At 49.9% G+C, this 13,888-nt stretch overlaps 1 protein-coding gene across 2 annotated transcripts; it reads right to left on the bottom strand.

The window, feature by feature from the left end:
- Positions 1-3,054: 3,054 nt before the first annotated feature.
- LOC309853184 (protein C19orf12 homolog) lies at positions 3,055-13,328 on the bottom strand. Of its 2 annotated transcripts, none has more exons than XM_082711029.1 (3): positions 12,933-13,328; positions 8,227-8,396; positions 3,055-4,667 (listed from the first exon to the last, which is right to left on the bottom strand). In XM_082711029.1, exons 1-3 carry the CDS (start codon positions 12,968-12,970, stop codon positions 4,384-4,386), a joined length of 492 nt encoding a protein of 163 aa, XP_082567155.1. In that variant the 5' UTR covers positions 12,971-13,328; the 3' UTR covers positions 3,055-4,383. The 2 variants fall into 2 exon arrangements, with proteins under 2 accessions (XP_082567155.1, XP_082567156.1); XM_082711030.1 differs by having other exon boundaries at positions 12,553-13,314.
- Positions 13,329-13,888: the final 560 nt, after the last annotated feature.

Below are 13,888 nucleotides of genomic sequence, written 5' to 3'. Positions count from 1 at the left end.
CTAGAAGTAAGAGCTGCATTCAGACTAAACGAGAATTAGTAACATGGGATTAAATGAACTAAAAGATTATAGTGTTGTGTCTCTTAATGTTTTGTCTTATTTTAAACATTGCTCGTTCTCTAATGTTTGCTCTTCCAGACTAGGGATACTTTTTTCTTAAGATGTCTCTGACTTACAGAAATGTAAAAATATTTATTTGCAAACAAATCAAAGCATTCAACTTTTCTCTCTATCTGAACCCCCTGAAAATCAAAAGGTCTCAGTAAGTGTTTTTTTCTTCCATGACAATCATTTGCATAAGTTCAATAAGAATCTGTTCTCCTTGTGACAGGACACCATTGCAAACACTGGTTATTTTACCACGGCTTTGACTGGAATGTCATATTTGGAAAGACTCAGATATGACCAGACAGCTTAAAGGAACTAAGGTTGACTTTATAAAACATGGAGCTGAAAGCCCTTTGGAACTGTTGGCCTGATACCTTGCTTAGAGTTCCCAGCAGCCTCCCCAGGTGAGTAAAGAATGTCACTTCCTGGCAGGATCCTTTGGGAACCTCAGGAAGAGAAATTTGCCCAAGTCCAACAGGTACTGCAGGCATGTCTGATGACAACTATGTGGCTTGGGTTCTGGCCCGGAGAGGCTATTAAAAGTTCAACCTAGGGGCGCCTGGGTGGCTCAGTGGGTTAAGCCGCTGCCTTCGGCTCAGGTCATGATCTCAGGGTCCTGGGATCGAGTCCCGCATCAGGCTCTCTGCTCAGCAGGAGCCTGCTTCCTCCTCTCTCTCTGCCTACCTCTCTGCCTACTCGTGATCTCTCTCTGTCAAATAAATAAATAAAATCTTAAAAAAAAAAAAAAAAAAAAAAAAAAGTTCAACCTAGAGATTCCTTATAAAAAGTTCCAGCAAAACAGATTCTAAAAGATCTATATGATCACACTCACTGTTCTTGCTGAGCTTATGTAAATAATTAGGCCAAGTTTGTTAAAACTGGACTTGTTTTTCAAATGAATTAGTCCTGATTTGGCTATCTCTGGAAATGAGGGTTATTTTAGAGAGAAAAAAATATGTTTTAATAATACACCTTTATGGATGTTAAATTCTAGATTTGATTGTCTTTAAATGTTTGTTTACCTAAGCTAGACAATTTGAGGTAAACTTCAGAGAAGTTTAACTTGTTTAGACGATCTTGCATTTGCCAGTCAACCCCAGATATAAAGAGGAAACTTAAGAAAATTGAAGGATTTAAAGGGAAGAATCTGATTAGGTTAATGGGAATAGTGAAAATAGCTGTGGAGGACTCAGTCATGCTTGCGGGTCAAGAGCTCTCTTACAGACATCTTACCGAGGTATGACCTAAGCTGAGAGCCCTCTACGAGACTGCCCCCCCCCCATCAATATTGGCCGGGTACCTGGGTATACATCCAGAGATACCAACACCAGACACTTCAACCATGCTGGAAGAGACCCTACATCATGATCCAGCCACTCCCCCTGCTCTCAAGGTCGACAGGATTACTCCCTGAGTCCACTACACCTATGTCTGACCAGCTGACTCACATGCCATTCTCAAGGACTTTGTTCCAGAATGGAAAAGCCAACCAGAAAGGACAATCCCCTAAAGCTAAGACTGTGCCATTCCCACTTACCCCCCTAATGTTGATTATCAATAGATTAGTGTCTGTTGTCAGAGACTGTACTGTTGTCAGTATAGTTTGGCTCATGGTACTCAGACAGCAATACCAGCCACTGGACTTTGTTACTGAGACCAGCCTGGACCCATAATTGGGTCCTTCTCTGGGTTCCTCTGAGAGGGGGAAATGTGGAGGCCAAGAAAAACAAGGCTGTACCCACCTCGACCCTAGCCCTGACATAAGTACAGCCATCTTGACAAAGCAAAAGCTGGCACCTTGCACCCACTCTCGACCCGCTCCCCTCCCCTCGGTAGTATATGTGAACAAGTAGTTAACTTGTGGAAATCACAATCCTGCAAGACAGGAGTCCCCCTTGGTTTACAAATGTCCCAGTGCTAAATCTCACTAACAAGGACACTTGATAGGAGGAATATGACATTCCACCAGGAAACTCCCAACTGTCTTTATTTTAGTTACTCATTAGAGAGGAAAACGGCCTTGGCTTGACAATAACCAGCCCTCCAATATCCTGACAGTCTTCTTTACCCTGATAGCCCTTCTGAATATCCCCTTTGTCCTCACCCACCGCCGAGTCCACCCCTACTCTGCCTTTAAAAACTCTGACTGTAATCTGGTTCAGGGTCCAAGTCCCTACTCCGCTTTGTCAGGTATACTTGGGCCCAAGCTTAAGCTTGTCAAATAAACCCTCGTGTGATTACATTGGTGTTGTCTCCTTGGTGGCCTCCTGAACATGAAAACTCGGGCATAACAATGGTTTCTTTTTATCATTACTGGGTCCCCTCACCAAGGCTTCCTCCTCAGCTGCCTCCTTGTCCTGTTGGCAGCCCCCTGCTGTTTCCTGCTTATCTTGCTGCCATGGCTAGGCCAACCACAGGGGGCCAGCCCACAGCCAGCCCTCTGCTCAAGCCAGGGCCACCTCACCCTCTGCTGGGAACCAGCAATGGGGGTCTGGGGGCTTTCAACCCCACCTGGGATAATGGCCAGAGGCAGATGAACCCGGCCTTATCACACCCACTAGCAAAGAAAAACTAATCAAACCAAGTTGTCTGTAATCACCCATCAAATCAATAATGTTCAAGACATTATCATCCTGGGGTGACTGGGTGGCTCAGTTGGTTAACTGTTTGCCTTCAGCTTAGTTCATGATCTCAGGTCTTTGGATGGAGTCCCACATCAGGCTCCCTGCTCAGCAGGGAGTCTTCTTCTCCCCCTGCCCCTCCCGCCAGCTCATGCTCACTCTTTCTTGCTCTCTCTCTTGCAGAAATAAATAAAATCTGTTACAAAAACAAAAGACACTATCATCCCATTTCTTGGTGAGGATGTGGTGAGATGTGTACCCCCAGACTCTGTGGCAAGGAGAGCAAGTTGTCAATAGTGGCAACTTTGAATGAATTTTGACAGAATTTAACAAGCTTAAAAAATATTACATACTTTTTAATCCAGCAATTTCACCTTGAAGCATCTATCCCAAAGACTATTACAGACTACAGCACAAGCAGAATGTTAATACAACACTGTTCATCGTAGCAATGAAAACCACACCAGGGATAGGGCTAAATACGACAGAATATTATATACCCAGGAAACACAGTTTCAAGGAATTTAAACTTCATCACAAATGTTATTAAATGTTAATTGGTAAAAGCATTCAAACAGGTCTAAACAGGGAGAATGTATATATGCTGGAAAGACGCATACACAGCATTAAAATGTTTGTACGAAACATACCAAATGTGTTAAGGGTGATTTTCTGGGTGGTCAAATTTGTCATGTTGTTACTATCCTTTTCTGGATAGATTGTTCTAAACTTTCACCAATAAACATTATTGACAAATAAAAGGAAATGAATGGTTTTCAAAGACTATGTAAAAACTGAGTTAAGGAATGTCCAAGAAATCAGTACAGGGGCTGCCTCTGGGGAGGGCCTGGGGCAGAGTTCACGCCAGAGGAAGTCTTGATTTCCTTTTGCACCATCTGGAGTCTTCAAAGTACCAGGCTGGTATCACCTATTCAAAATTTTTTAAAAATGAAGATTTTTGCCAAGAAAACAGAAGTAAGAATACTAAAATCAGAGAAGCCAAGAGGCAAGCCTGAGGGGAAAGCCCAGAAAGTGCTCTTACCTCCTAGGGGAGATAAGACTTGAGGTCTGGCCTGTCCTCTCAGGCCCAGGGCCCATCACAGTCACCCCAGGACCCAGCTAGTCCACACTGACTTCGCTCAGCAAGATCTGCTCCATCTGACCCAAAACTACCCAGAAGTTGGGTCAGGATTTTTCCCAGAAATGAAGGCAGTGTGGCCAAGGGAGGGACTTCAGCAGACATAGGGGCTAGAACTCTGGGTAGGACCCTGTGTCCCCTGGGTCTGGGACAGTAGGGCCCAATACATGAGCAATGAATGGGAGAGACTTTCCCCAACTCCACATTCACCTCTATGAGTTAGGAGAACCATCTACCATGGGGGTTTTTTGTTCTGTTTTGTTTCATTTTGTTTGTTTGTTTGTTTTTAAGCGTTTATTTATTTATTTGACAGACAGAGATCACAAGTAGGCAGAGAGTCAGGCAGAGAGAGAGGGGAAAGCAGGCTCCCTGCCAAGCAGAGAGCCCAATGTGGGGCTCGATCCCAGGACCCTGAGATCATGACCTGAGCCGAAGGCAGAAGCTTAACCCACTGAGCCACCCAGACACCCCCAAGGAGAACTGTCTAAGTGGCCCACCGTCCTGTGGGTCAAAGAATCATCTAAGTGGCCTCCTCATCCCAGGAGGAGGTCTGTAGTCAATGTACAGGCCTTTGAGGAACTCTTTCACCATGGCCAGCAGCTGCTGCTTCAGGGGCTCGCTGCCCATGACCAGTGTGGTCAGCTGCACAGCGTCCATCCAGTCCAGGTGCCCGAGGATGGCCATGGCTTCATTAAAGAGCTTTTGCTGCTCAGCGGGCGGCAGCTCCTTTATGATCTGAGGAATTGGCTCAAACCGTCCGCTTGTCATCCACGCACTGTAGAGTCCCCCGACAGCCCCCCCTAAAAAACAAGGAAGGTTCAGATAGTTGGTCCTTATTCATAAATGGTGGCCTCAGGCTCTTGCTGGGAGCATGTCCACCGCCGTGACGAGTGAGCACATTCACACATGGGTGGGAACAGGCTTGGCTTCGTGTCCGCTCCACCCCACAGTGTGGGGGACAAAGGTTTCTGGGGTCATCAGTCCATTTGGCTCAGATAACTGACATCCAGACTTGCCCTTCCCTAAGCTCTAGACTCACAGATGCAGCACAAAGCATCTCCCACCTCACAGCTCTGAGAACTGAAATCTCCAGGGTCTGCAGGTTTCCTGCTTCCCACGAAACTCTCTCATCTTAAAGGACAGAGCTGAGAAGCCAGTGCATTTTCAAGGAGAATCATCTCAGTGGTGAGGTTGAGTTTTCCCCATAATATGCTCTTTGCCCCTGAACTTTGGAAATTTCCAGTGAAATCCTGGGACTAAAGGACCCTGGGGACACAGAAGGAGACCTTTCCTCAGAAAGCACCTGTTTTTCACGCCAGCCCTCAAGAGCTATATGATGATAACTATCGAATATAACCCATTCAATTATTTCTCTTCCTGTGACCCCGAAAAGGCATAGCCATTATTTTTAAAGGTAAATTTATGATCAAATTTCAGATGCACAATGTTGGGACTTGAAGCCCTCATGTCAAGGGAAAGTTCTATCTGATCAGGTGGGGGCAGGTCTGCTAAGGAAGGCGCCCTGGGGCAGGGGTCCCCAACTCAGGTGCCCTCCAGGGACAGGCAGGTAGCTGAGAGGAGTGAAGAGGACTGAGTGAGCCTGTGGGTGATGAAGAACAGGGTCGTGTCTAAGGGGCGGGGGCTACCCCTCGCCAGCCCACTGCTACCACACAGAATCCCACATGTGTATCCTGGAAAAAGTTCCCTGATTATTAAATAGCAGTCATCAGATATTAATAGATACAGCCCAGCTGGACTTAGCGACTCACTCTGAAAGAGCAGAGCATGGAAAGGGGAGACACTGAATCCACAGTGGACAAACAAGCAAACACAACCTTAACCAGTCGATCAAGGTGGACACAGTCAGGGAGGCTGTCGGTGTCACATGTCCCTGAAATGGTGCTATGAAACAGGCATTCTGCCGCTGTCTGCCGTATGCTTTCCCAAGGTCCACAACCCTGGGCTAACCATGAGCAACCATCAGGCCGACCCAAATGGGGAGGCATTATACAAGTAACTGCCCAGGACTCCTCACCAGTACCCAGGCCATGAAAGCAGCAAAGTCCGAGCAACTGTCACAGAGCTGGGGAGATGGAGTAAGGAGACATGAGGATTAAATGCTCTGTGATCCCTTGAGCTGGATTCTGGGACAGGAAAAGATCATAATGCAAAAACGGGCAAAGTACAAAGAAAGTCTGGAGACCAGTTAGTACGGACACGTCAGTGTTGGTTTCTTATTTTTCACAAAAGCACCGTGGTGGTAATGTTACGGGAACTAGGTGAGGGATATGTGGGCGTTCTCTGCACAGTCTTACCAACGTGTCTGTAATTCTACTACTGCTGCAGAATTAGAGGTTTATCTGAGAGAATACAGCGCAGGCCGGAGAGAACCCAGTTGTGGGCTGGACCCCGCCAGCAGGCAGTAAAAGCTGCACCCTCTCAGGAAGCCAAGTGTGGAGGCATCTGGAGGCACACAGTTCCCCTGGGGCTGAGCCCAGGCCAGCATCAGGCCCAAGAGAATGAGCACTGCCCCTAGTCAGCCTTCCCCTCTGCTCCAAAAGAAGGGAGGATTTGGGGAGGGGAAACCGGTCATTTACAGGTTTTACTGAACTTTAGCCCACGACACCCATGAAGAGCTCAGAGCTGACAAACATTTCAATCAACTGCACTAAACCTTTATGAGAATGTCAATATTTGATTTAAAGCGGCACTTCATGCAAACAATCACCAGGAATATTGACCAGCAAATTACTAACTCTTTGGACAAGAGAAAACTCCTTGGTTTTCTGGGTAAAATGATGCTCCGCCCACGACTAGTGGCTTCAAGGAGCAAATCCCCGGGTTCCCCTGGCAGACGTCCTGTTCTCTACCAGCTCTGACAGAATCTGAATAAGATATGTGCTCCCACAATGGCATCTGGGAGCAGCTCTAGGATAAATGAGCCCATCAAGCCCTCCCCTGAGCACATTAGATGGGGGGACAGCGACAGAGATAAAGAATGTCACTGAGGAAGGAGGCCGTGGCCACGTCTCCTCCCCGACTGGCTGCTCCTTAGATGGTGAGAGGCTGAGGTTACGACTCCCTAATTCACAGATGGGAAAGGGAAATGTATAGTGGAAGGTCTGGGGTCACCCACACACTGATTTACTCCCCAGTGTGAGCTCTGCATCATGAAACGTCCTTGAACGCCAATCCTGCCACAGAAAGGCAGAACAGGGCAGGAAGTCATGCCGGGAGCTGGAAACAGAAGCAGACAGGCAGTCACCTCTCCAGCCAGTGTTCATGGGAGGACTGCAGCAGTGCTGTGAGCTCTCCCACGTCCCCAGCACAGGCTGCCCAGCACAGAGCAGGCATTCAGTGAGGTATCTGCTAAGCCCAGTGCAGTAGACCATGCATTTGTCAACCCCTGTGCTGCAGGGTCCATCTGAGGGAATTCACAGGAGGTGTAATCCCGCCCCTCCTCACATCAGACCCACACAGCAGCCCGCTCTCTGGTGCCACCTGGCCCAAGGGGGAGACTACACCAGAATCCTCCCTACTCCTAAGACGTAGGAAGCAACCCCATCCCAGCTCCAAGAAATGATGTGAAAATCAGCCAAACCCTCATTCATAGCCAAAAACTGTCTCTCAAGTTGAAGCAGGTGGCAAAAGCGGGGGACAGGATCGTTTGTTGCTTTTTCTGCATTAGACTGTTGGTTTCAGAATGGGGTGGTCTCCCTGAACGAGCTCATGTAACATGACCAGACAGCATCTGCTCCTAGGAGGTGCTCAGTAAATTCCAGCTTCCTCCCTGGTTCCCTTCTGCAGTGACATGTAATGGTGACAGGGGAAGGAGACCATCCAAGGGACCCAGGACACCCTTATATCGTCAGAGGTCCAGACACATCCCTGAGGGGAGAGGTGCCCTCCAGGTCTGCATGAGTCATATGTCATTTGCAAGAATGCCCTACATGTCTGAGACCATCACACTCAGAAGCTGTGTTTTCAATGGGATGAATTAAGCCCACAAGGACCATGTCACAGAAGCCACCTCAACTCGACAAACATCTTTCACAGGACAGGGATTTCTGTGTGGTCTCTGTGGTTTCTCTCTCTCTCTCTCTCTTTATTTATTATTTGACAGAGGGAAACACAGGGAGAAAAGGAACACAAGCAGGGGCAGAGGGACAGGGGATAAGCGGGCTTCCTGCTGAGCAGAGAGCCTGAGGTGCGGCTGGATCCCAGGACATTAGGATCATGACCTGAGCCGAAGGCAGATGCTTAACAACTGAGCCACCCAGGTGCCCCATCTTTGTGGTTTCAAGGACTTTTTCACAACACCCCCTCGGCTGGCTGCCCCTTCAGGAAGATTACACGTACCAACAGCTAGTCCGAGTGGACCCCCGACCAGACCACCGATGAAGACCACACCTCCTGTGATCAGGGCGCTTTCCATAGAGTACCTGACAGCCACCTTCATCTTCTGATTCTCAGAGATGGAGCACAGCAGCTTCATGATGTCTTTCATCAAGCAGGGTTTCTTGGCGAGCCTTGAAGGAAGCATTTCAAAGGGAAACTCTTAATGAGTATCAGAGTATGTGCACCCAAATGTCACTCTTGCTAAAGTTTGGAGGACAGCCTCACGCAAAGAACAGGAGCTCTGCTGTATGCGGAACCTACAGCACCCAGCAACGTGATGGGTTCCTTGTCACAGAGGAAGTCGGGGAGCTGCTAGTTAATAAGCACACAGAACCCGCAGAATGCATGAGAGGTCTTCCTTGCATAACTTCTCATTCATGACAGATTACAGAACAGGCCCAGCTACAAGCTGCATCTGTTTATCACAAGTGAGACAAGCGTGTCCTCTCTCTTTTCTGCAGCCTTCCTGCTGGCTCAGGCAGCCCCAGTGCACAGAGCCTGGCAGAGGGCAGAATGTCCCAGCCTCGAGTCTTCTGTCGAGTGACAGGGCAATGGAGCTCATGCCAAGCCTGTGAAGGGGAAAGTACTGGGCTCCATGAGAACACTGGCCTGTGCCCACACCTGTCTGCCCCGTGACCCTGAACAGACTCCTCACCTGTAAAGGGAGCTAAACCGCCTACAAGCTGGATTCTGGAAAGGTCTGAGGGGAATGGATGCAAAGTTCCTGGTATGAGTCTGGAACACGCAGCCCTGAGACTTGATGGCTCTAAATAAATGTTCTGTTACTGATACCACTGGCCTTTCCTTCCTTCTTTCTTTCTTTCTTTCTTTCTTTCTTTCTTTCTTTCTTTCTTTCTTTCTTTCTTTCTTTCTTCCTACCTTCTTTCCTTCCTTCCTTCTTCCTTCCTTCTTTCCTTCCTTTCTTCCTTTCTTTCTTTTTCGTTCTTTCTAAGATTTATTTACTTATTTATTTGACAGGCAGAGATCATAAGTAGGCAGAGAAGCAAGCAGTGGGGGTGGGAGCAGGCTCCCCGCTGAGCAGAGAGCCTGATACGGGACTCCATCCCAGGACCCTGAGATCATGACCCGAGTGGAAGGCAGAGGATTTAACCGATTGAGCCACCCAGGCACCCCCCTCCACTGGCTTTTCTGTAAGCAAATGCTCCTAATGCCCTTCCAGTTCTACACGGGGGATAGTAAAGGCAGGGACAGGACGGCACTAAGGATGACCAGTAAAGTGAGACAACCAGAGAATAAAATAAACCAAAGTAGTTGAGGGATTTGCATGTCTTTGGATAGACAGACAGACCTTTGGAACAATGACCTTAGAACAATTCTTGCGGTCAGTAAACTGTTGGCCACAATGATGGGAAACTGGTAGGCACATAGGTCAAGGGCAGGGTAGGCTCTGCCTCAGCGTCAGTGGGCATAGAGAGCCACAACACTGACGGGCCACCTGACAGGACCCAGAAGTAAAATCAAAGTGGCCATGAGCTGGTGCTTCTCCTTTTGGCTTCAGCTGGACCCAAGGCTAGAAGGGCACTTCCTTTCCTTCACTCCCCTTTTCATGCAAGCAGTGCCTATAGGAACTTGACACAGTTTGGGGCAGACTCTGTTGCTCAAGAACTCTTGGTTACATCTCCTTTTAACACAAGGAAAATCCAGAACCAGACACTCATGTAGAATCATCCTCTCAATCCTGGGAGAGAATTTTGAGTCCCAAGAACAACTTTCTGGGTCTGCTGGATCAATACAGTCAGGGTTCAGAACCTCTCTGCCATTCCAGAAGAGACAGTTAATGTCCTGGGCTCTGGCCCCTGCCATGTTCTGAGTCAGTGATTCTCCACAAGCGCACCCCACTTTGGACAGCAAGACTGTAAGAGACCATGACCCAGACATCTGACATCGGCTACTTAGTCCTCGAGTTCAGAAAGTGCAAACAAGCACCCCCCAGAGTGTCTTTTTGACCAAGTGGGGTATAGAAGCAATGGAGGGGCCGGCCCTGCAGGGGTGCTCGAGGGACTGGAGAAGAAGTCAGGAGTGCCTGTCCCCGCTCTGGCACCATGTGCCCTGGACCTGCCAGCACACCTCCGAGCTTCCTGCACCTTTGCTCACTACTGCAACCCCTTGTAGACAGAGTCCATGCCGCCTCCTCCACCCTGGAAGACAGCCCACGTGAGGGTCATGACTTGTCCACACATGAAGGTCACAATAATAAAATAGCATTATAACAGCAAAGGGACTGCCCATGGCAGAAGTCACTGAGAAATGAGGGGATGGAAGCTGTGACTTGACTTACCCAATAGCCATGGTGCTGTAAAGCTATGCAAATGAGTTTTATTTCAAATATTGATAACCAAGGGAATGAATATCATGGTAAAACCTTTCAAAAGCTGACCATCCTCCTGTAAAACAGCTAATCATCATATAGTTTATATCCAGGTTATATCCAGCTTTCTATTTGTCATTATGCTGAAAAAGGGGAGATGGAGTTTGGACTCGGGAAGGCCCCTCTGGGGGAAGGTAGTGAGCTTCTCGTTTCCAGGTGGGCGAAGACCCCAGGAATGGTTTGCAAGGTTGGCTTCCTGGCCAGGGCACTCTGTCCAAACACCACTCCTAAAACAGGATTTCTGCACATTAATGGACCTGCACTCCAGAAACACTTTCTGTACAGCAAGAAAATGAGTGGATAGGAGGCAGGAAACAGCCACTTCGTATTCTGTAGTCCATCTAAAAACCTAGATTCCCACTTGCTCTGAATGTCTTCATACAAACACACAGGGGCTAATAAGGCTTCATCATGCAAAGACTACTTACTCCCAACCTCCACCAGCCCAAGGCAAGAGCCCAGGGCTCTGCAGACCTGGAGGGCCAGCAGGTGTCCTGGCGTGTGGAAAGGCACAAGAGGATGTGGCTCACCTCTGGCTGAGTTCAACAGCTTCACACCACAGCAAGACGTGGCACTGTGGCTGCCTCAATGCAAGACAGAGCTGGTTTAATTTCTGTGTGAGAATCATTTTAGACTTTAGAGCATCAATAGACTGTTGTGGAAGAAAGATTTGTCACCCCATCTCCTGAGTCCTTGCTGGAAAGCCCAGCCTCCTGACTTCTCGGGGACTGCCAGATTGAGGAAGAAAGCCAGTCCTGCTTCCCCTCCCACTCCAAGCTTGCCTTTGTCCATGAGCAGCAAGGAAGCCAGTAAGGAGGGAGGAGGGAGGAAGAGTACTCTGATGGGGACAGACCTCAGAGGGTGGGAATGGGGTCTCCCCTCCCCATTTCACACCTATTTCAGAATCAGATTTGTCCACAACACGGGCTCTGGTCACAGAAAGCCCATCTGCCAGCCACAGGGAAGGCAAATGCCTACTCCCAACTGGGGAGCCCTTTACCAAGCCAACTTGAAGCCCTGGTTTCTTGCAAGTACCAGGCTGGTCTGCTAGTGACAGCAAGGTTCTGGGGAAGAGGGAGATGAGCCCATCCCTGGGACTGCAGCCTGGCTTTTTGAGATGGACCAGATTGTGAGAGAGCAGGGAGAGGAAGGCTTCAGAGCTAATAGAGACCCACATGCACTGTGTTTAAAAAAAAAAAAAAAATATATATATATATATATATATATATATTGGAAAAGCAGAGCCTCTTAAGGAGTCAGAGTGATCTTGCTCACCTGCCATCCTCAGTACTTTCTACTTCTCTTTTGGAATTTATGAAACTCCTCTGTGTGGCCTGACTCTTGCAAACCTTGTGTCCCCCACCTCTGCAGGCCGTGTGCAAAGGTCGCATGTGGACCCTACCAGCACTGTCGGATTAGCCCCCAGACTTTTTAATGACTGAAGTGTTGCCAGTATTTAAAAATAAGATTTCGCATCCATCTGATTCCTGATTTCTCTCGAAAAATCAAAAGAGCAAGTCCCCTGGACCATCTTCCCTTAGCCTTCTGTCTTCCATAGGCCCTGGCAGGGCGACCTTACCTGACCAGGGACCCATAAGTAGGTCATCTGCAACCTCTCAAAGTCCCCCGCTTCCTCTTTTAAAGGCTAAAGAAGCCACCAGTCCCCACCGTAGGAATTGTCCCCTCTGAGATCCCTGACATCCACTCCTGATCATCTCTGAACTTTCCCCGCAGGGTGAGGCCAGGGGTGCTGCCTCACGGGGTATCCTAGGACTGTTCCAGATCTGTAACACCTGCCGCCCCACCCACGCACCTGGGACGCAGAGGAGGGTGACGCGCACCCCGGGTTACTGAGGAAGGCAGGGACCGGCGGGTAACTGGGGAGCTCAAACACGTACCGGAGTCCAGGTCCCTGAGACCAGCTGCTTGGGTTGTAACCCCAGCTGGGCTGCTTCAGCTTATTTCTGGCCTGAGGTCAGCCTCTCCATGCCTCGGTGTCTTTACGTGGCAAATGAATACTTCCGCGACGTGGACTTGGCTCCCCAGCCGGCAGACCCCCCAGGCACCGCGCCCCAGCGCCCCGCCTCACCAGAGCCACGGGGACACTGAGACCTTCACCTGTTGGGATGCGGCCCCGGACGCCAGAGAGACCCGAGCCCGCTCTTCCCCGGACCCCGCCCCGCCCCGGGTCTCCTCTCCGCGGGGCCTCCCAGCGCGCAGGCTCTGCCCCGCTGCCTTCAGCTTCGCCCGCGCGGGAGGCCTTCAAGTCGCCACTCACCACTTGGCCCCCACGGCCACAGCCGGTATCCCCGCCATCGCCGCCACCCCCTGCGGTGACACCCTCAGGGCCGCTGCTGCCACGTCCTGCTGCGCGGGCTTCCGCTGCCTGGCCCGCTCTCGCCTTGGCAGGATCTGACGCCGAGGACTCTCGCGGGGCTTCTGCTCGACGTCGGAGTCTAGGCCTGGCGCTGGAGTCTGGACAGAAGTCCCCGTGGCGCTCAGGCAGCGCTCCTGCAAGTGCACCGCCAGCCCTCTACCGCAGCCCGCACTTCTTTTAGCTGGCCTTCCCTTGCGCTTTCCTCAGTTCCCCGGAGAGGCCTCTCTCTCTCTTTGCCCCTTGATTCAGGATCTCTGACTCTTAGGTCTGCGGAAGCTCCTCCTTCCCTCAGTGGGCGTGGTAGGCAGCCCAGCAAACTGGGGAAATCCCCGGTGCAAAGTTAATGTGTCCTGAATGTATGGGCCAAATCCCGTATAAACTGGCATAAGGTGCCCGCACCAGGTGCCCCTGGGTCAGTGGTTTGAAAGGCTGTGTGCTGGCTTTACTCCTCGGGCTCCAAGGAAAGGGGGAGGCCCAGCTTCCAGGACAAAGCTGAGGTTGGGGAACCTCTTGGGAGGGGGCAGATGTGGGGATGAGGCAGGGAATATTTTAGAGGGAGTGTGGAGAAGATTCCCTGCACTCCCACCCCACCCCGACACACACGCGCACACACTAACACTCAGGGGCTGGCCTGGAACCATCTCAGATCTGAAAAAGGCTCTGGGGGCTTTCCATGGAGTGTCAGGGTCCAGGCTCTAACCCAGGTCCAGCTGGCTCAAAGCCCTCACTGTAACCGGCACTGGTCCTGGCTTTCCTGGATGCTGTGCGCACCCAGAGGATGGGCCTCTTTCAACTGCCAGAGTCTTCTTTTTGTTTTCTTCTTTGCCTTTTTTGGAAGGGAAAGTACTTTGAGAGTA

Source organism: Mustela nivalis (assembly GCF_964662115.1).
Source record: "Mustela nivalis genome assembly, chromosome: 18".
In the NCBI taxonomy this organism is placed as follows: Eukaryota; Metazoa; Chordata; class Mammalia; order Carnivora; family Mustelidae; genus Mustela; species Mustela nivalis.
The sequence above is the reverse complement of the archived record's forward strand: the minus strand, read 5'-3'. Positions and strand labels throughout refer to the sequence as shown.